At 41.0% G+C, this 25,000-nt stretch overlaps 1 protein-coding gene across 1 annotated transcript in view; it reads left to right on the plus strand.

Moving 5' to 3' along the window:
• The window catches only part of LOC138046313 (deleted in lung and esophageal cancer protein 1-like), a 43,669-nt gene that overhangs the window by 11,482 nt on the left and 7,187 nt on the right, over positions 1-25,000 (plus strand). The window contains 20 exon segments of the mRNA XM_068892979.1: positions 1,056-1,125; positions 1,701-1,834; positions 3,467-3,562; positions 4,679-4,769; positions 5,015-5,177; positions 5,325-5,529; positions 6,655-6,783; positions 7,482-7,565; positions 9,855-9,951; positions 11,622-11,752; positions 13,434-13,580; positions 14,388-14,551; positions 17,655-17,808; positions 18,080-18,181; positions 19,666-19,796; positions 20,800-20,981; positions 21,411-21,429; positions 23,790-23,860; positions 24,245-24,396; positions 24,600-24,697. Of these exon segments, the coding sequence (XP_068749080.1) occupies positions 1,056-1,125; positions 1,701-1,834; positions 3,467-3,562; positions 4,679-4,769; positions 5,015-5,177; positions 5,325-5,529; positions 6,655-6,783; positions 7,482-7,565; positions 9,855-9,951; positions 11,622-11,752; positions 13,434-13,580; positions 14,388-14,551; positions 17,655-17,808; positions 18,080-18,181; positions 19,666-19,796; positions 20,800-20,981; positions 21,411-21,429; positions 23,790-23,860; positions 24,245-24,396; positions 24,600-24,697 (2,420 nt within the window).

Consider the following 25,000-nt stretch of genomic DNA (forward strand, 5'->3'; position numbering starts at 1 on the left):
CCGCGAAAATCAGTTGTCATTTCCCTGAAAAAACATGGGAGAAGCAGTCACGCGTAACATGGCTTCTTTTGATTCGTTAAAATTGGCAGCCCTTTGTTTGTTTCGCGCGCAAAGTGTACGTAAAAATAAATCCATTTGTGAGACCGCAAAGTGGTAGATGAACACTCTTATCTAATTCAGTCTTGCCCTCAAAGAGATCTTAGATGGGTCGGCATGCAGCATAGGAGCATTCCTGAACTTCTCGATATGTCTGTGATTATCCCAGACAATCGGGGATGTCTATACTTTCTAGTTTTCGTGAGTTGACAAATCTGGGATCGTCGGACAACAGTGAAATCCCCGATCTCCTTGGATTTTCCCAACTCCTAAAACTAGCCTTTAAGAGCTCCGTGCATGTATTGTATGAGCACAGGTAAAATCCCACAATTCCCTTTTTAACAGGGAAAATGCTATTCTTATACTAAGTAAGCTTTGGTTGTACAATCGTTGTGAAAGTGCTCGTAATGTCAAAATTATTGTTTTCCAGAAGTCATGTCTTGCCACCGTTACCACGAAACGTTTAATTTACGTTAATTTAATTTAATGTTAATTAATTAACTCCTTGCCTTTTCGCTTTTCGCTTGTTAAGGAAAACGCGCATGTTGCGTAAAGTTGACAAACTTGTCCTTGGCCGAGCGAAGGAGAGGCATGAAACTGTGTCTGTGATGACGTCACAAACTGCTCCACATTCTAGTTTTTTGAGAGTATTGTCGCTGTATAAAGCTGTTTTAATCACCATTTCTAGATAGGCCATCCACTCATTTAAGGCGAAATTTCGTGGTGACTCCTCAAAGTATGTTTTATGTAGGCCAAGAGATTTGTCTTAGCAAAGAAAGATATATGAGGTTAACACACTTTGAGAAAAGTGTTGGTTTTCAGCTCTAAAGCTACACGGAGTAATCCATTGTAATTTACATGTGCATGCAATGGTCGAACCCTGTGCGCACGAACAATTTCAGGAACTTTAGGCTAAGTTGATTGGTTGTAATCAAAGAAAATATTTTGTACATCATTAGGTAAAAACACAAGTGGACCCTCCAATGGTGATTCCAATTCAGGCGAGAAGGCCACCGCCTGTGTTATCTTGTGAGTAGAAAGAATAAAGTGTACCTAAACTCAATTATTTTCAGGCAACAATATTGATCTCCTCACAAAAAAAATAGGAAACACGTTTGACAATTCTTACCTCAAAATTTCGCTTTTTTATCTGCCGCGCAAGACGCACAGAGGTATTAAATCTAGCAGTTAAAGTAAAATTAAAGTAGCAGATGCTTAGACTTAAAAGGGATACTTTGTTTTGGATAGAGCGATTTTCAATTGAGTGTCGAAAGTAATCAGTGAATTGCTTTGGTTTTGCATTACTTCACCCAGTGATTGGTCCAAAGTTCTCGGGCCACTTTTCAACCAATCAAAAGTGAAATCAAAACCTATCGTGGCCCGCGCGTGCACATTTTCCCGCGCTTTGTGTCGGCTATGTGTAATTACTTCGAGTTTTGATTGGTTTCCCGGATTGTCTCCGTCCTTTTTGATTGGCCAAAGTAATTACTTTGGTTTTGGTTTTACGACACTCAATTGAAAACCGCTCAATCAAAATTGGGTGTGCATGTAATTACGTGCGTTTGTGGACATGAGTGACTTTGTCACCTTTTGAATTTTCATAGTGTCCTCTGTGCTTGATTGCGGTCACGCTTTGGTGGGAGGAAGGAAAATTGTGCAACTGACTTGTGAAAACACTGGAGGGGACGGACAGTTTTGCGTTTTGAGAAAATCGAGTTGGCCATCGACGACCTTTCAGGTAATTAGTGAGAGAGTTTATCCGAAAATGTGAGATCTCATACAGCGCTTTATGAAAGTAAGCAAAGTAGTTGTCTCTATCAGCCAAACATTCGCTGGATCAATATGATAATAGCTATTGTCACATGGAGCAAACCGAGTTGCCCACTTCAGCCCTTTGGATATGTGAATCTCATTTAAGTTATTGTTTGACAAAATGGAGTGGTTTTCAATTGAGTGTCGAAAGTAGTTAGCGAATTACTTTGGTTTTGCATTACTTCACTCAGTGATTGGTTCAAAGTTCTCGCGCCACTTTTTCAACCAATCAGAAGTGAAACCAAAACCAATTGTGGCTCGCGCGTGCACATTTTCCCGCTCTTTGTGTCGGCTACGTGTAATTACTTTGAGTTTTGATTGGTTTACTGGTTTGTATCCGTCCTTTTGGTTGGCCAAAGTAATTACTTTGGTTTTGGTTTTACGACACTCATTTGAAAACCGTTCTAGGAACAAAATAGTATTTTTGTATTAGAGTATTTTTTGTATTTGCATTAGGGATGCTCAATCACAAGGAATCGTGACGGTTCACGTAAAGTACCAATTCACATTACCAAATTGTTACATTCCGATGGGTTCATATGATGTCAGCAGGGGTGTAGCTGAGAATAAATTCATCTGGTTGAAGGTTCTATTGAGGCGGTGAGTTCGTGCTCTGAGCATCAAAGGGACCTGGTAACAAGATTGTTCCCAGTGTCTCGCAACACCCGGCATTCTTCAAGATGGTGAATACAGGGAAAGAGAAGACACGCACAAAAGTATTTCCAGTATCGATAAATTATAGCGATAATTCCAAAGACAGGCAGATATTCAATTTTTTTCGTTAACACATCGAATGACTTTTACACTTTGTAGAGAGTAATTTGCAATCTTCTCAGTCGCTTTAATCGACAGCCAAAATTCTTCTGGCGATCTCCCCTTTCTCAAGCGGCGATTTTCACCGGCAGCCGGCGCTTAGCAACATCTCTGTGTCAGGTACTCAAGGACATTAAGAAAAACCAACATCGGCCCCAAAAAGAACAAGGGTGAAATTCAAAAATCCTAGCCATGTCCCCTGTCCTGGTCTCTCTCTTATTTTTGTCTTTCAAAACCCAAAACAATGGCTCCCGAGGCCTTTTTCTAAAAAGTGCAAAAAAAAAAGAAACAATCTTTCTGATGCGCATTTTAACATGTTTTCCCAGACGAGAAAAAAATAAGCGCAAATGCTTATTCCCTGAAACGTTTCCTTTGTGGAGATACATAAGGATTTATGGCTCTTCAAATATGCACGCAAATATCGCAGCTTTCGAAACCTTCAACCATACATCCTCGAAGCATTCGCCGTTGCAGTGGGTAATCTGAGTTTTTATCGGGTGAGAAATCAGGTTTATTTTGGGTGGCCGGATTTGTCACGCTAGATGACCAGCCATCTCAAACAAGCAGGCAAGGGTGTAGGCGAATATTTAAGTTCTCACTTACTGCTTGTCATCTACTTCTGAATCTTAAAACAATCGTGAAGTTAATGAAAGTGAAGCCTCCTTTTCTGTTATGTGACTTGGGGATTTCCTCTGGCTGACGGTCAGTTTTGTATTTAAACGAGTGGCTAAATTTGTTGTTTTAGTGGACTCTGGAAAACCCTGGCTCCATTGTTGCTGATCCATTCGAACTCAAGCCGGCCATGTTCAAGCTCGGAGCTGGTGAAGCCACAACGATACAGGTTAATGTGCAGTTGTATCAGTTATTTTTATCATAGAATACCCTGTTTCATTTCATCGCATAGTGAGGTATCGCATGATTTTAGAAGGTTCTAGCCTTGGACAATCACAAGCGATGAAAACGATGAATTGAATCAATCATCACAGATCAAATACTTCATTTAGCGAGGGCAAATTTTGCTTCTGAGTGTATAAAAAAGTACAGTGTGACGAGACATTTGAAAGCCAACCACTACGCACAGTATACAATAATTTGAAAACCGCTCCAGGAGTTGTGTTCGTTTCAAATTTGCACAGATAACCAGTAAATTGTTGCTTTGTGTCCCGAATGGATATATTTTTTCGATGATGACCCATGAATGTGAAAATTGAGGGTTTCCAAACAGGAGACGAACTTAAGTGACCTTGCTATCACTAGGTTTGATGATCGATCTCTGAGCCTCAGAAAACTCTTGGGAGCTAGGCAATTTATTAAACCAGGCTCAGGAGACAATTATCCCGCTTTGTTATATGGCAATCAATTCTCACGCTAAATGAAGCACTCTAATTGACTGGTTTTCTGTCGAGATTTTACGATACGGACCATTACCATGGAAACGTTCCGTTCCCGTATATTTTCTCTCTCCCGGGAAACTTGTGCGAACCACGAAGAGTTTTAAAAGGCGGAATTTGATATAGTCATCGCGACAGTACAATTATAGCAAGCGCAGTTTAGTTTTAAATGTAAAAGGTTACCGTTCAAAGTCCGCTGATGGAAGACGAAGATTACGAACATTCACCAAGCGGAGGGGTGTCCGATCACTCAAAAACGATGCCATATAATAAACAGCTTACTAACCTCAATTGCCCGGGACCGTACTGAGGAATACTGGCCCTCGGTCGTATTTGTACGTACGTACTGCTAGTACGTTGTGCCAATATTGGCCAGTACGGCCCTCGCGTACGGTTAGGAAGAGGTTAATACTGCTTGGAGTCAAATCGTTGAAATGTGGGATTCTCCCGATAGTGATGAAGGCGATAGTAAATTACTGATAATGAATTTTAAAAAAATGTACTTTATCGAGATCACTTGGAAACAAATTTGGGTTGGTTCTAACTGGAGAATCCTCTGTGTTTAGATCACGTTTTGTCCCTCGTCAGCCAAGTTCTTCAAAGAGGAAGTGGTGTTTGTTTGCGACAACTGCCACGTTAAGGAATTCACAATTGAAGGTAAGATAGTCCACATCTCATTCCCCCCCTGCCCGTATAATTAAGCCCATTTGTAACTGCCTCGCCTGAGCTCTGTTTATTGGGCAACTACAAATTAAAGAATACCAAATATGGACTACCGTGGCTATGGGCAATCGCAATTAAAAACCTTCGACAAAATCCAAACACTTTCTGCGAAAATTTCCTTTACTATGTAGTTCCGAGCCATGTGGACGATTCTAGAACTTGTTTCCTTTGAATCCCAGGCACCGGTCAAATGGCTGGAGTTGAGCTGGACTCGATATCTGGTGGATTCAGCGAGTCAGATATCGGCGAAATGCGAGATGTGTCAGCCAAATATCTGGTGCGATTCCAGTCACAGAACCCAGAGACGACCATAGAGAAGACCCTGGTTATAAAAAATACAACGTGAGTTTTGTTTTCTGACCATTTGTCCTTCATTTCAAGAAATGAACACCACGAGACCCCTCAATTTGTATAATTTACTTTTGCTCTCTTGCTGTAATGAACAATTAGAGATGAGTCCCAAAAAATTGTTGTAATTTTTTTTTAAAGGAATGTTGCTCTCCCATTCCGCTGGAAAATGCTCAAGCCTTTTTTTAGATGTCCTGTTTCTCCTGGGTTTCCTGTGCAGTCGTTGCCATCTTCTCAAGCTTCACGGACTGTAGAGGATCGCGGAGTGTTCGCAATCGCACCAAATATGGGCACTTTACCACCGCATCAATCAGTTAACTTCATGCTAGAGTCTGCCCCAACAGAGGTTAGTGCCGCCAAAGCTTACTATCTCCCGTAGGTGGGCAGCCGTCAGTGGAGTGGCACTTTGCAATTAGATTCTTGGTCGAGCCATCCCTCATAAACTTTAAGTAGTATAAATCATTTACTGAGAAAGCTCCTTCCCTTACTCTGACATAATAAATGGATATGCACTCTAAAAGGTCTTGTCTCACGACGGCAATGACAAACTCGAGTATCTCTAAAGATGATGATCTGATGCGATGAACCATCTTCGAATTCTGGTAGCTCATCAACTGCCTGGGATTTTGAATTTCTTTCTAGTTTTCCCTTTTCCTGTTGCCAAGGAACTGAAATAATATCATGTGAAAAAAAACGAATTACGGTAAAAGTAGGATTACTCACCATGATTTTATCTTCGTGATGGAGTTGTGTCCTTAGAAGGCATTATGCTATGATTTGTATCGGTTATAATTTCCCTAGTTGGCTGGCACTAACTTGTCACATTCAAAACACTCCTGATGGATCGATGTTCATTGCTTTCGTGTTCCATTCAAGCCTGGATTTTACCCTTTTTTATTCTTTTGTCTGGCAAGATCGTTCTATCATTAGTTTGAACTTGCAATTCGCGTGTCAGTATTTTTTGCCTTATGGCATAGAGAGCAAAGTTGCTAAATGATGATTGGCTGAGACAGAGGGCATTTTTCCTTAATTTTGGTAATTGCCTCGGGCAAAACTGTTTTCATTTTTTTCTTCATGTAGTTACTGTTGTTTAGCAGGGCTAGTTTCATTGCTTTAGCGTTATTGTACAAAAATAAAATTTTAATCAGCTGATTCATGCGTTTTACAGTTCATTGACGCTAACTGAACACTGAAATGGCTTCCTAAGAAACTGCGGAACAGCGTGCTTTTTTGACCTTCGTCATGAAAGACAATTTTGCCTTTTATATTATAAACAAGTAATCGCAAGTTCCTCGTAAATTCAAGGATTAATATTGCCTGTATTTTCCCTCGTCGCTGTGCAACTCGGGCAATTTCTGCAAATACGCGTGAAATTAATCCTTAATTTTACTCAGCCCCATGCGATTACCTTTATTTATTTTTAGCTGATGCAGCTTGTGACAGTCATGTTGTTCCTTTCTTGTATCCCCAGATCGGCAGTTTCCACAGCGTTGGACATCTAATTTTGGAGGAAATCCCTATTCATGATGCAGCCGGTATTTCCAGTGGGAATGTACGAGAGGTCACTGCCGTGGAAATAGCAATGAAAGCTGTCAGTAAGGTAAAACACAGCTTTTGGTGATCTTTTTAAGGCTTGTTGTCGACTTAGAAGGTCTTCAGGTCCAGGTGGGGGGAGAGGGGGGGGGGGGGGACTCGTATAGGAAAGGGGCGGAGGGGTGGGGATGCTTGTCGTCTCGCTTAGGGTGTAAATTTCGGATTTTGTCTCACTTAGAGTGTTCTGGGCAAAACTCCATTATATGTGGCTGTGAATGCCTCGTTTAGGGCTGCACGTGAAGAAATAATATGTACATATTTATTCAATGTGTTTTTTAGGGGTCAAAAAAAGCCTGGGTTACGCCCATATTGGTCTCTTTTGAGGGTTTAATTCAAAACGAAATTTCCTGCCCCTTCATAAGAAAAATCCTCCCCGCGGGCTTCAACCTGTAACCTCCCGCTCGGTAGCTCGATGGTCGGGCAACTGAGCCAACTGGTACCACAATGCTTTGCGTGATTTTCCTTTGGGATGACGGGGAAGTGATATCGTCACACCCAACAATTTCTTTAAATCTCTTTATTCATCACTGTAGAGAGAACCCTTGCCCAAAACGGAATTGTTCGTTTTGAGAGATTTTGAATCCTGACGTGCGTTACTGCTCGCATTCACGCATAGTAGATGCAGTAGTGGTTAAAACGTCTGAAGCGATATCACGTCGGGTGTGTCGTTGCAGTTGTGATTTCCACTTTCTTTTCGTTTTTTAGCCATTTGATGTCTGTGTGTCTCCGCCATTGGTTGTGTGTCCAGGAACACTTAAAATCGGTGTCCAGTACAGATTTCCATTAAAGGTCAGTTTGAGCATCTGATTATGTCAGAGTCACACAGCAAGGGGAGGCTTAGTTATTCATTTATTTATTTTTTGCCACACTACACACAAGTTTACAAAGCAAAAAAAAAAACGGTAGAAGGAAATCAAGTGGCGGGGAAGCCTTGATAGAAACCACGAGGCTAATAGACCGAATGCATAAAGGGCGGCCAAAAAAATATTCTTTTGTTTATGTGCTAATTAGACTCACTAGCCTTGCTCTCAAGCAACATTTCTTTTGTATTTTGTCCAAGCAAACGAGTCTTTTTATGCATTCGGTCTACAGAGTAAGGCTTCCCCGATTACAGTTCAATCATAAAATATTATAAATGATCATATGGCCCGTACGGCCCCGCGCGCGCTTTCATTTCAAAAAATTCCGAAAGGAGCGAACGAAAGTATGATACATGAATGACAAAACAGTATAAATGTATATGCTAATATAGACTAAAAGTACAGCAAATATTGGAAACGATACAATTGTGATTCACACAACTAATAGTTGTTAATTAAATATATTTTTTCAATTACAAAAAAATGTAGTCAAATATGATAACGGGCAATAAATAAATTCACTCAACTAATAGTTGCTAGTGATGTATCTTTTCAAATTGATTTCAAACGAATAACGGAAAATTGAGTTGCAAACATCCTTGTCTAATGAATTAAAATACTCAGGTCCCTGACAACTTACGGAGAATTGTCTAGTGTTAGTTCTACATAAGGGCAATCTAAAAGCGTCAGCACTTCTTGTACTATTGTAGTTATGGATCTCGTTATTGAAACAGAAAGTATTTTAAAACTGTTAGGAAGAAGTGGCATGAATTTACCTAATTCAAATAAGCGAATATCATGAAATTTTAACATGTGATGATCTCTAAATATGGGATCTGAAGGAGCATCAATAGCAGATTTTTATACAATAGGCTCTTTGCAGCTGGCGATCACGTGGTACAAACACCGCCATACTGGTGAGCAAATTGCACACTGGGACATCTAAAACGAAGAAAATTTAAATTGAGTTGCTTTGTTTTAGATGTATGAAAACCCATACAATGTTGCAGTAAACGAAATAAGGATAGATCGTGGAACAGTGCAAACGTTTCAGGGCAAATTTAGAAAGAATAAAACTAGATTTATAGATTATTCCAATAGATTTTGAAATATTGTTTGCCACTTGCATATGTGAAATGTGGGCTTTCCAGTTCAGATTTTGATCGAGAACGCGACACCAAGAAAAACTGTCTCGTTAACTTGTTCAGTTTGCTGATTGTTAATATGACCTTATAAGTTTAATTATTCAATTTTCTTCCTAGGTTTAAAAAAAACATTAAATTTGTTTTGTTTGAATTAAGTCACTGCTTACGAGCCAGAAGGCCCATCAGGCCGGCGCTTATCTCCGGTTTCAGTAGCATAAAGCATCTAGGAGTATTTATACTCCCTCCTGGATGGGATGCTAGTCCATCGCAGCGTTACCCCCAGCATTACGCCAGTACCCATTTGTACAGCTGGGTGGAGAGAGGCACCGTGAGAGTAAAGTGTCTTGCCCAAGAACACAACACACTGTTCCCGGCCAGGCCCCAAACCCGGACCACTCGATCCGGAGTCGAGCGCACTAACGATGAGGCCACCGCGCCTGAATTAAGAGAAAGTTTATTAGCTTTAAAACCACTCCGATAAATGTTCAAGGTCAGTATTTAAGATATTAACTAAAATACTAGGGTCTTCAGTATGAGAAGCAAATAGGTTGGTGTCATCTGCAAATAGCACTAAATCAAGAAGTTCTGATACTTTACTTAATTAGGGCGTTATAATGAATAAATAAAAATGAAGGACCAAGAATTGAACCTTCTGGGACCCCACATATGCATAATATGTTATGGCGAGAAGAAGAGTGACCATTAAATTGAACAGATTGTAACCTGTTAGTGAGATAACTTTTAACCGCGGCATTGTAACGCCGACCCACGAATCCCATAATGTTTTAGTTTGTCCAAAGGAATGCTATTATCAACAGAGTCGAAGGCGAAGGCTTCGGAGAGCTCCAGAAAAACACCTATGGAAAATTCGGAACGATCAGTAGAGGAGGAAATTTTGTCGTACAAGTCAGTTAAAGCTAATGTAGTGGAGTGGCCTTTTCTAAAACCACATTGCCTGGAAGCAGGTTCTTCCGTTGACAATAGCGCGCGGTCGAAATACGATGTGAATGTGATTTGCTGTGTTGTTTTGTAGTATTTATTAATTTTATGTCGTTTACTCTCTTTTGTTTCAGATGTCTAACAACAGCATGTCGAAAGCAGTTGTTTCTTGGCGAAAAATTGAAGAAGCCTCAAGGCTGATATCAGTTGAACCACAATCGGCAATCATAGGTACTTTCAAAATGCCAAAAAGCTATTTTAATGCTGTCTTCAATCTTATGCGTCGTTCACCTGTTCTGATCTCTGATCTCCTTGCTAGACGAAACAAATACATCAATGATTTTTTGTTGTGTCTTCGTTTTGTCTCAGGTTAGGTGCATCGAATCACTCAAAATTTGAATCCCAAAGTCAACATTTGGTTATTTTCAAATTAGAGAGGTTTCATATTCCTAAAAACTTTGCTAAGCAAAGGCATTTGGGCGCTGGTCACTTTGTGAGTTCTGATAAAACCCGTAGAAGATGTGTGTATACAGTAAAAACCTGCATATAAGAACCTAGTGATTTAAGAACCGAACAGGCTAAAAATTGGAATTTAAATACCCAAAAATATAAGAACCGGTTCAGCCTGGCAAAGAATTTTGATGCTCAAAATTCTGGATTTTAATTGTCTGAGAAACTTCGGACAAAAAGTTATTGTGTATATGTTTTCTTTGATTTACATTTGTTTGGATTTTCACTAGAAATATGTTTTCCATAAAGCTACAGTGCAATGTAGACGATTTAAAATACAAGTGCTAAACCATTATGTACTAGTAGTATAATATTTCTGCCAATGGTTACACTACGAGAAACTCTGAAAAACAAGAACATAATCAGCCTGAATTTTGTAAAACTACCCTAAAATATAAGAACCTGTTCAGTCTGACCTCGAAAATTCTAGCTTCGTATATGGGAGTTTTTACTGTATATGAAACAGAGAATATACTGGAGTCTCCTATTTGAATACATGCATAAAGCTTGTGCTTGACTGGAAAGGTCTACTTTCGCTAGAAAATCCATTTTGAAACTACTTTGTCTGTTTAAACGGCGTGGAACAAGTATGTCGAAGTTTTACAGTTCTGGTCATGGGCTCAGGTATTATTTCAGTAATCAACGTACGAAAACAGTGCCATGAACTAATAAGAATTTAACAAATTTCTAGTAAACTGTGGTGCTGTGTCGGTGGAAGAGTGAAACAGGAAATTTGATTTTATCAAAAGTGTTGATAAAGGTAGAATGACTACCGTGAACGATTTGGAAAGCTGACGTCTCGAGTGTTAGCCCTTCGTCAGAGCGAATAGAAGAATTGTGGATGTTTTTGGTTTTATGAGGGTGTGGAGGAGCTTTGCCATTGGTAAAAATATGGTAACATGAATTTGTGAATAAATTAACGGAATGAGAGGCTTTCATTGATTCTGTGAGGATAGAGTGTACCTAGTTGAAAAATGAACTTTTTTTCCAGATTCTTGTTGCTTTCTGTGTTCCCGTGCTGTGCTGTGTACACCACGGGAACATAGAAAGCCGTATTTCCATATTTCCACCCATGGCAAAACTCTTCCACACCCGCATTAAAACCAACAACGCCCACAATTCCTCTATTTGCTCTGACGAAGCGCTAACGCTCGAAACGTCATCTTTCCAAATCGCTCGTTCACGGTGGTAATCCGACCTTTATCAATAAGAATTTAAACCAATTTGGTGTAACTTGCCTAGAGCGCGGGAAAATACACACGTTCAGATGAAGCTGGTTGAACGGTGGCGCGAAACGTTTAAGCTCATTACGAAGCATATCGATTGCGTTATTACTTTCGACGCACAATTGAAAACAACCCTTTAACAAGAATCACAATTTTGCTTACCAGAAGCGGGCCAGGAATTAGATTTGGAGCTGGTTATGACGATACATAAACCGGGACAGATCAAAGAAACCATCCCGTGTGACTTGAAACATTCTTCTGCTCCAGTATATGTTCATGTCGAAGCTACATTTGAGGTGAGAAGAAGAAGTGCATTCTTGAGAATAGTTCGAATACAGGAATGACACCTCGGCGGAGGCAGGGTGGCTGATTTGTTTTCGGTTTCTGGTCCTGCGGTGACCACGAGCTGAAGTTGTTGTGGATAGCATTATTCAACTTCTCAGCTGCGCTTGTAAAATAGTCCACTAGTCTGTCCTCGCCAGTTAGAATCCTTGTCTTCGAAAAGCCCCTGAGGAAAGTGGTGAATTAAGTTAGTATATATGCGTAGGAAGTCGTATCTAAAGAGGGCTTCCGCCTAGGTTGTCGAAACTCGATCGTTTCTGGCATCTATTCTGTACCACGGTCACTTTTTCATGATTGACAAGGTCACATGCCAAGGTCATGCAAAGAGCGTATTGAAGTTGACAAAAATTTCCTACTTTTTATAAATATCGGGTACCTTGAAGGAAATAATAGCACTCAAAACTCACCTTGACTGCTTTGACATGATTCACGCAAATGGCGGGAATTTGTGCTTTCACAAGACTACCGCTGGCCAAACGTAGTTTTTGCGGGTCGGTCTCACAAAGAAACGCACGGATCATCGGGATTCAGATCTGATCTAATGAATCCATTCGGAAAGTAGATTCTTCGGATCAACAATCCACTTTCGGATTTTAGTAAGGAAACGCAAAATCCGCTTTTGGGTACAAGAATCAGGATTTGGATTTCCCAAAGAAACGCACCCTAAGTTCTAGTGACAATTGTCTTGCCATAGTGCTAGGACTAAAATTGTAAAACTGATATAGTGACTGATAAAGCGAGTACACCCTCAAGATCACTTCCACTCAGGTTGTATAATAGTTCTTTGTATTTATGGGGATAAAAAGATATTTTTCTTGGTGGTGGTTTTTTCAGGTCATAGGCCGTATTCATAAATGGCGGTCATGAAATTATTCTTTTGTCTTTGTGCCAACTAACTAGCCTCACTTTAAAACAAAAATTCTTTTGAATTTTGCTCCTGTTTACGAGGCTACTTAGGATGATTAGCATAAAGACAAAAGAATAATTACTTAGCCGCTATTTATGAATACGGTCTATAGACTACTTTCACAAATAGCGACCGCATTTACATTCTTTTGTATTTATGTTAATTAGACCTACCGCCCTCGTTTTGAAACAGAAATTCTTTTGAAATTTGCTCGTCGCCATTGTGAAAGAGGTCTATATCGCTCTTTATCATTTAAACGTCAGTGGCTTCAAAGTTGACATTCTAACTAATTTCACCTCGCTCTTTCCATTTCTGGCATCTACCTTATACCACGACGACTTTTTATGATTGACAAGGTCAAGTGACACGGTCATGCAATGGACCTATTTGAATCACCCAAATTACATTAATCATAACCGGCTGAAAGTGGGCTGTCGCGCCAGAAAAATCCGTTTTCGGATTCTTCGTTTCTTTGGGAACGAAGTTTCCCGTGTGAACTGAGATCATAAATTCAATCTTGGATTCTCCCAAATTAATGGCCTCGCTTCCAAGATAGCTTCCATAGTTCAGTGGTAAAGAATGTGAGCTAGTAACCGGAAGGTAATAGCTCCTGGGTTTTTCTCTAGGATCTCCGAATCACCATTTATAAATACTTCTCTTTATTCCCCGTTTATATTCGGCGGCTCTCTGCATAAAACTTTTGTTTTTAAATGTTTAAATTTTTCTAGGGACCAGAAGTTGTTTTCACACGTCCAGACCTGAATTTTGATCTCGTTCGCTTCCGGGAGGAACATGCAAGAGATCACATCACCCTAAAGAACATCTCCAGTATTCCAGCGGAGTGGAGCCTGAAGGAATGCGTGGAGTGCCTTGAGGTTTGTCTTCTGACCCTGGATAGAAAGACACGGTTTTGGCCTTTGGACTCGCCCTTGAAACGAGACGAGTTTAAAGCCAAGTCCAGAGGCTAAGTCAACTGCGGCTCCATATCCTTCCGCCACTTTTTTGTTGCTGTTGATATTGTAGAGCAGCCAAAGGTCAGATTGCAATTCAAACACAACATGATCAGGTCGCCATTGCAACTTACTTCGACCGAAAGTTATATTTGCTTTTTGATACGAGAAAGACGATCTCAGTAATTTGAGTAGCTAGTTTCTTGAAAAGAGAGCGCGAGGAAGTAACAGGGCGAAGACTGGGGAAAGACCGGATCTTGAGTGCTCTCTTACCCCCTGTTTCCACTCCTTCCCGCGAGGTCGAGGCGACCCAAGCCCCCACTGAGAGCCTGGAACAGGCTAAGTGAAGAATTTACAACAATCGAAGCTCGAAACCAAGCAGAACAAAATAAATTATGTCTAGAGTATTTATAAAATGTCCGCAGTATCCTTTGCTATATTGGCGTAGAAAATAATTGGGCTGCTGGTTTGTGGTATGTACCAGGCCATTTCCGAGTTGCTGTTTGCCTCTGGTTCTAAACGAGTCTTGGTGCTCAACCTTTCAAATGATAATGACTTTGATTTGCGTGATATATACACTACTCATTCCCATTTGAATGGTTGTGCACCAGGAATCGCTTTGAAACTGAGGCAAACAGCAACTCGGAAATGAGCTATTGGCAGCTCAAGGATCTAACTTGTGTTGACTCGAGCAGCTGTAGTTGAAAGTATTCACTTTGTTTTATTTCCCAGCAGCCAGAGGATGTTGCATCCCGCTCTGAGTTTACATTCACTCCAGATTGCGGAGTGCTTGGTCCGCAAGAGACTAAGCAAGTTGAAGTATTATTTAAAGCATCTGATGCCCCGCGAAGAGTGAGAACCACGCTGCAGTGCAGTGTGAAGAATGGTAAAACAAGGTATAGAATTGATTTTTCTCTCTACTACTTTTTTTTCAGGCTCTTTGCAATCTTTCCTCACCTGTATTTCGTTGGACGCTTTCGATGGATGCGGGTGATGGTCGCGGTCGATGGTCGTGGTCCACGGTCGCGGTTCGTGGACGCGGTCGAGGTAGCAGCAATAGAAGAGTTTTTGGGATTTTTATGAAACGAGCCACGGGAGACCATTTTGTGAAAAGCCCAAAAGCTTTTCGAACCCGAAAAGATGTTTATTTTATCTTTAGCAGATGAAAACAAAAAAACATTGCAGAATTTCATGGCCTTAAAACGTCTTCCACTGAAATATCGCCACGGGACGAGCAGAGCCGTTGTGTTTGCTCATTAAACTCCTATTGTTTTGTGACGTTCTCGTACCCGTCGTCGTTATTATAAAGTGTGTACGAAATGCTGCTAGTTGGAATTTTTCTCTTCATGTCCAATCAGATTCTATCCGAGCAAAGCAATTTACATGTCATTGCATAAGTTATCTAGTGTTTCAATTTTCCGCGATTTTCTGACGACAACTGTTATCATCTTTGAGCTTGATAATAGGTATTTTAGGAACTACGGCGGTACTCGTCGCGTCAAATTATGAACTTTGCACTATCGTAAGTCTTTCCTCATTACTCCATCTCGTTCAGGTCGTATAATAGGGAGCTTAAGGACGTTCGCGCTAATTGTTTGTGCGCAACGTAAATGCGCAGGTAACGCGACTGTAATATGTCACGCATTACTTCGAGCATTAGTGAAGTTGAGGCTTGAAAACCTTTGCAGAAACCGTGGACGATAAGTCTTGCACAGCGTTAGATAAGAAAAGATCGTGATCAGTCAAAAGTGATTAAAAATATTTAGGAAAGTCAAGTAGACTACTGCACGACTGATGTTGGCGTTGTTTTTATCAGTCGTGCACTAGTCTACTTGACTTTCATAAATATTGTTCAAGCATTAGTTAAGATAACATGGCGACAAAAATGCTGGGGAAAAAATTCCAGGCTGGCAAGAAAATGGCACATTTATTTCCGAATCATCATGAAGCGTTATAGAGAAGTGAGCGGGAGGATGGAAAAACTCTTTAAAAGGTACGTAGCTGCTGATCTGAGTAGTGGCTGAAAGTTTGGAAAACTCGAGGACGAACCGTTGCGTAAATTTAATGGGGCTGTGTCTTTTTTTAATGTTTTTATGACCCTACGAACTGAAGTTCAAAATGAAGGTATGTTGTTGAAGTTCTTATCCTTTACTTTCGTGAAAATAGAGCAGTATTTTCGTCCTCGACGGCTTGAATAGTGCGGACCTGCGTGGAAAAAACCAGCGATTGAATTTCACAAAAACCACACTCCAGAAGACGAGCATGACGGCAATGGGGAAATATTATACAAAACACTAACCAAATGAAGATGACGACCGCTTAAAACTTCGTTGCTATGCTCGAGAAAGCTTTGTTTTGGGGTAATAACCTTTCATTCCTTCAACGATCGATCCTCTCTTGGGTTCCAGTCCTTCCCCGACAGGTCACGCAAAAACGTGACAAACGAAGTTTTCCAAGAGCTTCGTAAAATCACATCGATTTTACTCCCTTGGATCATCGGTGACCCCTATTTTTTTAATCATGAATCACTTACTGTACTTACTATCGACAAAATGTGGTAAAATGAGAAAGATGTCACCGTAAGAAGTTATCTTTTTTTTTAATTTTCTTTCCTCGTGCTATCGAATTCCGGTAGCGGTTGCAACGGATAGAGGTTACGAAAACGCTCGTCCAGGATGAACTCTATTGTTTACGACATCCCTAGCGGCATGAAATTATCTTAAAATTCCACCCCTAAAAATTTATGCACGGAAACCTTCACTCTAACAGTTTATTTTTAGGATTTTCGATGGATGAGCAGATGAGGCTACCTTTCGTTATTATGACAGATTTATCGAAATTAAGGCATTTTTCCACTGCCATTTTCTCCGAAACGAAGTCGGTGACCCCCAATTTTTTTTATATTTTTGGAGTAAGTACTTTATGACCTAATTCTATGCGAGAATTGAAGAAAATCTCACCGTAGGAAGATTTTGGCGCGAACGTCCTTAAGCAACGACAACGGCGATGGCAACAAGAACTTCACAAATTTGCATATTTAGTGGGAAAAACAATAGCTTTGCACGCGCAACACGTGCGTTTTTCACTTTTGTCCATTTCTTTGTCGTCGTCAGCAAAACAACAACGTGAAATCACCAAATTTGAGGTTTTGTGACAAACGTCGGCACTCGAGGATAAATTTGCATTCTGTCCTCTAAATTAAGCGCCGTTCCGACCAGTATCATTTTTGAGGAACTACCACACCCTTGTCATATAAAAAGGTTAAAATAGTCACGAAATGATTACAATAACGTGAATTTATATTTTGAGATGACGTTCTCGTTGCGGTCGCCGTCATCGTTGCATAAGGGAACTTAAGCACATGCGTATTTAAGACGCGGACGGCAACCGGAAGTGAGCTGTTTTCCCTTTTGACTTGTCTTCAGACAGCTACATTTATATCGCCAAGTGTCTTTTCTCTTTTAGAGATGATTAGTATAAAACTCTTGGGGACACCACTGTCCTGGGACGCAAAATGTTCCCTTCCGGTTACCGTCCGCGTCTCAAAAACACGCGTGCTTAAGCTCCCTAATGTGGGCGGCGTATCCTAAAAACAAATTATACGACCAGTATTTTGATGGTTGTGGTCGATGGACGCGGCCGATGGACAAGAGCGATGGACGCAGTCCATGGCCGCGGACGAACTATCCCAAAAATAAATTGGGCATGTGAGAATGAAAGGTTCATGTATATCAAAACCTCAAAATTTTGTGATTTCACGTCGTTATGCAAAGTACCGCAAAAATATGTGCTAAAACGTGTGCTGCTCGTACCGTTGTTGTTGCTTCTGAAACTCCCTTATGGCGTCGTGACAACACCGAAGCATAATTTGTCTTTATGGTTGTTTTTTATGTCAATAATGCGAGGTTATGTTTTCAGGGTTTTGCTTGAGCTCCCTTATAACTCAATTATGTCCCACCTACCATCTGGCATTGATTGTTTTTTTTTTCTACCCTGTAGCTACTTATCAGTGTTTTGTGAGGTACAGAGGCCACTGGTTTGTCTGTTGTCTTGCGACATGTACATTGAGAAGGTGTATCTAGCTGTCCCTGTCAACCGAGAAGTGGTCCTTTACAATCAGTCACTGATTAGAGCTCACTTTAAGTGGAAACAGGTGAACCGTGTTTCTTGCAACTCTTTCAACCACAGGCCTTTACGTGCGTCTGTTATTGTTTTCATGAATAAACAGTTGCCGAGTACGGTCTCCTGTGGACTTGAATTGAATTGAATTTCTACGTATCATTTTGAGTTGCACGAAGTCAGTTGAGTTCGACTTTAATGAAAGTTCTAACATCCAATCTCCGAACTGGTAGCGGAAACCATGAGAGATTCCATTGCCTTCCTCATTGATCTTTAATTTTTTGTGTGTTTTCATTGATCACCAGTTGCTTGAAGGAGACTATATTCTCACGTTTGAGCCCAATCAAGGGTACCTGGATCCGAGAAAAGAGATGTCAATCAAGCTGACATTTACAGGCCACAAAAAGGTAACACGAGCGTTGCTCTAGTCTTCGCTTACGAGGACTATAATCCGAAGACCGTGTCTCAAAACCCTTCAATGTTCATAACCCTGTGGGGCTTGAAAGAAGCCAAACAATATTTTCAAAGGGTGGGGCATGGAGTTCCCGCTGTCCTGCGTACTGTAGCATTGTGGGGAGGGGATATGCTCCGAGTTACTAGCCATAACAACTGACCTACTCTTTAATCCGAGAGTAAATGAAGATATGACAAATGAGGATGAAGACATGTTATAAAGTGTTGGCTCCACTACTTGCTGTAAGGGGAATGCTGCCGCTGTTTCGACTCTTAGTTTTGTCATTTGTCTTGCCGAGATTTTGTTCCAACACTTTGAAGTACATGGGACACTGAGGCTTAGAGGAATGCTTCTTTTCATTTATCAACCTATGTTAAGAACTTATTGTCCCGTTAAACATTGAACTTAATGAAATATTGGGCAGGGCTGGATAAGACTACATTCACACGGTACCAGACGAATTTTCTACCGGTTGAAAAAATTGATGGGACATTTTGTTCGCACAGAACCGTGTGATATAAGTATCAATATTTACCCTCGGATTTTTAGATTTTCTAGTAGCTAATATCTTTCGAGCAGAGCAGTTTTGATGTATGGCTGCGAAGCTTGGAAGCTCACGAAAACAGAAGCAACGAAACTGGACGCTTTCCAATACAAATGCATGAAACGCATACTGAGAATAAGATGGCCACGGACCATCAGTCGCACCAACAAATCCAGGAGACCACAGGAGTGACCAGAACGAGTGACGAGATCAGACGCCGAAGATGGAATTGGATCGGGCATATATCGAGGAAGAACAGAGAGGGGCACTGTGTTACAGCATTGGAGTGGAGGCCAGAGGGGAGGAGGAGACCAGGTCGACCAAAAACAACATGGAGGAGAAACCGAAGTGGATGGAAAGAGAATGTCAAAGCCTTACGTGCCTTATGGCACGAAGAGATATAGAGATAGAGAATATCTTCGAGCATTGAACAGAACAACTTTAAGAAACCCAACTGGCCGGAGGCAATCAGTTGGCTATTTACAAGTGCAGCCAGGATATTGAACCAGGGACTACCAGGAACAAATTCAATGCCCTGCAAAAAATTAGACGTCAAGATGCTCACAGCGCGCCCGCTAAAAATTATTTCCCGACTTTGGCGTTCAAATTCTTAAACGGCGGTTTTCGCACGTTTAGCGTGATTCCGCATGAACGAAACCTTTAAATGCACGGTACCGTGTGAAATGTAGCGTAAGGTAGCTCGGAAAAGCGGGCCTGATAAATTTGAGGTGTGACTATTAAGTCCTCGTTTCGGAGATTTATACCGTCCTGTTCTAGCAGCCCAGGTTATCGCGTTTTAGTGAAATATTTGTCAATTAGACAAAAATCCCTCCTGTAACTTCAGATATTTTGTCACATCGGAAATCATTTAACTTGAGCAAATTGTGCTACAGGGACCCGTCAGAGATTTAATCGCTTGCTGTGAGGTAGAGCGAATGCAGGACCCATTGTGGCTTTCAATCGCTGCTGATGTCCAGGGACTGGGTGTTACGTTCGAAACTCCAAAGATATTCGATCTTGAGAGGTAAGCGGTAATTACAGATTTCAATGAGACACCCAGGTCGTGTTCTATTAAGATCAACCATTTCAATCGAAATCAATTTAGGTTCAGACGGTTGTAGTTTCCCATTAGAACACTTTGACCGTTATTGGTTAAAGTGTGGTAAGCCCTGTTGACCTTTCTTGAAAAGTGTTACCAGCAAATGTTCGTTTGAGAAAACGAAATGAATTTTTCACTTTCAAATTTCGCGGGCGCCGCCATCTTGAATAAGTGTCATTTTTTACGGTTCCCCATTGTTGAGACTCAAATAACAATGTAGCAACCGAAAGAGCTCACTGTTTAATATTCAAAATGGCGGGACCCGTGAGATTGAAAACAAAAAAACTTGCAAACTTTGGTTGGAGTGGAGGTTTGTCGTAAGAAAGCCCGTCCTTGAGGAACGCTTTTTCTGCAAACCCCGTGGGACGTTCAATAACCGACCCATTGTTCTTCAAGAGTCACAAACCGAGGGCGCTTTCCTTTTGCCAGAAGTGGCCCAGCCAGACTCGTCAGTTTGCGAAGAAAATGCAACAAGTTGAAGGAATACTTGCATGATAATACTTCACATTTTTCTGGAGGAGTAAGTATCATCCTCGAAGTGGGTCAATTTGAAGGGGTTGTAGAGTTAATCCTTCCAAATGCCCGGTCTGGCTGGTCAGTTCTGTTAAATTGAGAGCGTCCCTTGTCTCCGCTATCACGTTCTTTCCCTTTGAATATCAATGAAGCGGCTATTTTCTAGCCAAACTGTGAGGCTACGTCAATAGGGGAGTTAAACAGCGATTAGCGCTTAATTCGCTTTGACAAAGGGCTAGCGCCCGAAACGTCGACCATCCAATCTTTTACGGTGGTAATTCGACCTTTTTTCAACTCGTTTTTCGTGTTTTCTTTCCTATTAGTCATTGCGCAGAGCGCATTTGAATGTATATTCACATAGAGTATGTGTTATAGAAATTCTGTATCCCACATACCTTGTTTTTGTTCCTGACAGACCTGAAGAAATCAAGGAAACTTCACTTGATGACCGCGATCTTCTTCTCGATTTCGAAACAGTACCGCTGGCCAGTTGTCCTCGCGCGACCCTCGTCCTGACAAACACCTCAGCAATACGAGCTCGCTTCAGTGTAGAACTGAATTACTTTCGAGCAGCGAAACCACCAACGCCACCAGACGGTAAGAATGTGGTTAGGGTGCTTTGATTATTAAGTCAGGACCACTTTATGTTGAGAAATGGAAGTGAGAAGCACGCTCAATTTTTGTGAACGTTTCGAAAGGACCTTTAAGGTCGAAACTGACACTGGGCGATAAGACATTTCCCGGTGCACATGCAATGATTCTTTAATTTTTATTTCTTTAATATAATTTGACTGAAATATACTCGTCCGTGGCCGTATGGCCTGGCTGGGCGTTTAGATATCTGCAGCCGTGTTTTTCTCTTGACTTAAACTTAATTCTCACATCATTGGATAATGCACCTCAAAAACACCAATGGAACACACTGCATAACCAAAGCGCCGTGTGGTCCAAACGCATCGTTCACGCTTTTGTTTATTTTTCTCTTTTGGTTTCTTTACTTTTATTCTTTTCACTTCTCTTTGTCAGGTGCACCCCAAAGCAAGAGGTATGATCGATATTTTTATAAATTCTTTATGTCTTAAGCTTGGGCTTTGTCGTCGGGTTTCAATTGACCTGAACGCCACAAAACAATATGAAAAGTAATTCATTCAGCCAATCACAAGTGACGCATACTGTCAAACGAGCCAATCATATTGCAAAGCAAAGAGATTTTAAATGCATCCGGTGGTAAAACGCGCTCACGAAATTGTCCCAAATTGGCCTTTTCCGAGTTGCTGCATGCCGCAGTTTCAAAGCGAGTGCTGATGCACAACCAATCAAATGTGCGTATTCTTATGCAAATTAAATCATTCCCTTTCAATAGTTGAGTACCAAGACTCACTTCGAAACCGAGACAAACAGAAACTCGGAAATGGCCCATTACCTTAACTTCTGATTAAAATGGCGTAAGTTGTTTATACTAATTACTTGGCGAAGCTAAGGAAAATCACGAAATGAATTTCGAGACGTGATTTCAAACCCTTTGGAAATAAAACGTTTTGTTTCAGGTATTACCATATCATTTAAATTAATGAGAATGCTATATTATCATGCAAATGCGATACACAAAGAATCTTAACCCCGAGAGATATGAATTGGGTACAACATTGGTTGCGGTCGCATTAGGGAGTTAAACACAAGTGTTAAATCGAGTTCTATTGTTCAGTGTTCCCCGAGGGATTCAAAATACCAGAGAGTTGACGCAAGAGTAGTGTCAACACTAGTGTTAGGCCCTGTTTACAAGGAGGTAGGGTAACCTTACTGCTAGGGTTACCCTAGCAGGAGGGTCAAAGATAGCCCGGGTTTACATGCAAAATTTCACAGGTAGGGTTACCCTACCATACGGGACAACTTTGTGTGCTTGGCAACCGCTAGCATCGCAAACACAATGGAAACCGCTAAAAAGTTGTCCCGGGTAGGCGAGTTGTCCCTAGCAGAGCGCTTACAAGGGAGCTAGGGTTACCCTAGCACTAGGGTAACCCTAGCACTCAGATAGGGTTACCCTTCATGAAACCTCTCCTTCAAAGACGCTGTTTTAGAGGCTCCTAAAGGTGGAAAAAATGGTTTTAATTTGATCCTCGATCAATGAATTCGTGTTAGACAAGTGTAGAGGATTTCTTGAGGTTGTAGGCGCTTTAAGGGCACTAGGACAAAAGCAGAAAGACAGTGATGGCCTTTTCTGTGCATGACTTGAGGCGCTTCTCGTGTTCGTGGTCGTCGTTTAGAAAACGGTCATTGTGTTGATATTTGAAGTTCAGTGAGTACCCAGCATTTTGTATACACTTCCTTCGAGCCCCTTCCCATAGGTGGTTTTCACGTGACGTCATCGCCGCCATGCTGGTGGACGAAAACAAAAGATCTCTCATTAGATCCTAATGGTGTCTTTCACTTGACGTCACAGCGGCCATGTTGGTGTACCTACACAATGGCACGGCGGCCATGTTAGTGTACCCAACTAATTCTCCGGGAATTGAGCTTAATTATCATTCAAACGTTTTCTTTTGTTTCGGTGGAAAAACAAGGTTACTGATCACGTAAGTGAAAACACTCATTAATCGGTCTGTGAAAACGCTGACAGGAATATGAACAAAAAAAAATGGTCAAAAGTGAAAAGCGCATGTGCAGAGCGTGCAATAACAACAACAACAACAACAACAACGTTTATTCACACTATTCAAGAAGAATAAAAAAGAAGAAGAAAAAGAAACTATAAAAAACAATATAATAGAAGGTATATAGTTGTACTCACAGTTTATGAGTTGTTGTGCAACAGCCAAAGTAGCAAAGCTTTCGAGTTGGCTGCTGCTTACTTACAACTAAAGAATGGAAGGAAGGAGACAAATAATAATTAAGACTAAACTAATTCACAAGGCAAGAAGTGTTATGAAAACGGAATGGAGATGTTGCGTTAAAAATTAATTACAGAAAAGTCAGAAAACAATAATAGTATAATTACAGATTGAAATTTAGTTGGGAATGCAAAACTATGACTGACCTTTGAGGAGATGATCTTTATACCGCTTTTTAAAACTACCAATAGAGAGCCATTTCAAGTTTGAAATGGCAAAGCTAATAGGGAGCTTAAGCACGCACGTTTTTGAGACGCGGACGGCAACCGGAAGTGAGTTATTTTCCCTTATAACTGGCTTTCTCACAACCGCATTTACATTGCTATGTATCTTTCTCCATTAAGAGATGATTAATACAAAAATCTGGGAGACATCACTGTCCTGGCACGCGAAATTTTCTCTTCCAGTTGCCGTCCGCGTCTTAAAAACGCGCGTGCTTAAGCTCCCAATTGTTTTTACCCACGAAATATGCAAATTTGTGACCGATTGGTCTTGAATTCTTGTCATTTATCCGCAGGGGACGAATATTGGGTCGAACTCCAAATATTGCCGATCCCATCAGCAAGACCACCACGAAAGCTCATGCAGGTCAGAGTGTGTTATCGGCAAAAGGCAATTTTAGGTTACGAACCCCATTTTGTAAACAGCCAACTGGTTGCCTTCTGCTGTTTGGGGTCCTTAATCATGACTCTGTTAAGTTTGAATTGTTTCGTTTAGATTTCTAAAAGTGGGGAGCCTGTGAACTAGCTTGATGGCAAACTACACTTTCACTATAAATAAAACATTTGCTTTTTTTACTTTCCTGAAAAAAAAAAAAAAAGAGAGTCATGGCCATTGGCGGATGTCATTACAAAGGCAGCACTGTGTTCTCAGCTGTTTTAAGATGTCAAGCGTCGGTCCGACCAGAATTTGAAGTCAGGATCTCCTACCTGATCTTCAGTACTAACGGTGCTGTTTGTGTTTGTATTTCAGATTACTGTCGATCTATTTTGCGCGACGGAAGAGGTGCAGCCTTTGTGCCGAGTCCAGCTTCTGGCGAATTGTTACCATTCGGATATCAAGTGATTGAAATAACTGGTTACAGTGATATGTGGGGGGAGTACAGGGACTTTCTGGTTTGCAAGGTAAACATAAAATAGTTATATAGGTGCTGGCGAGGTGACTGAGATATTGCAACACTAAATTGGAGATTTGCGAAATAGACGAGATGTTGTCTTTGGCATGCCCAAGATTGCTCGATCCATTGGCCCTTAATAGGGGCCATTTTGGTTTCTGGATAATTTTTATTTGAAATTTACCTATTGCCCTCTGATTTTCATGGTTTCAGATAGAAGGCCTGGAACCAGTGAATATTCCCGTCAAGATGGATGTCGTTGGCTGTCCCCTCAATTTGCAAATGATGAAAGACCAAGCACCGATTCTCCGGTGAGGTTCTCATTTGCTGACACAGAGTTCAAGGTTTTTTCATTCTTCGTTCTTATTTCAAAGAGGCCACCTCATTGGTTAATTAGAGTGAAAGTGTTTGTTGGATTATATGAAGTAAAGTATTACTGTCATGGCTTTGTTTTGATTGGGCTTTTAACCTCAAAACCCCCTCGAGAGGCGTTTTTTTTAATAACTCTGCTCGAGAAAGGGTTAACTCCGAGGCCCAGTGTGATGGGCTCCTATGTACCGTCCTTATCTAAAGAAATAAAGTTTAACTTTTCGTACTTGTCAAGACAAAGATAG

Source organism: Montipora capricornis, chromosome 1 (genome assembly GCF_036669925.1).
Source record: "Montipora capricornis isolate CH-2021 chromosome 1, ASM3666992v2, whole genome shotgun sequence".
Classification (NCBI taxonomy): Eukaryota; Metazoa; Cnidaria; class Anthozoa; order Scleractinia; family Acroporidae; genus Montipora; species Montipora capricornis.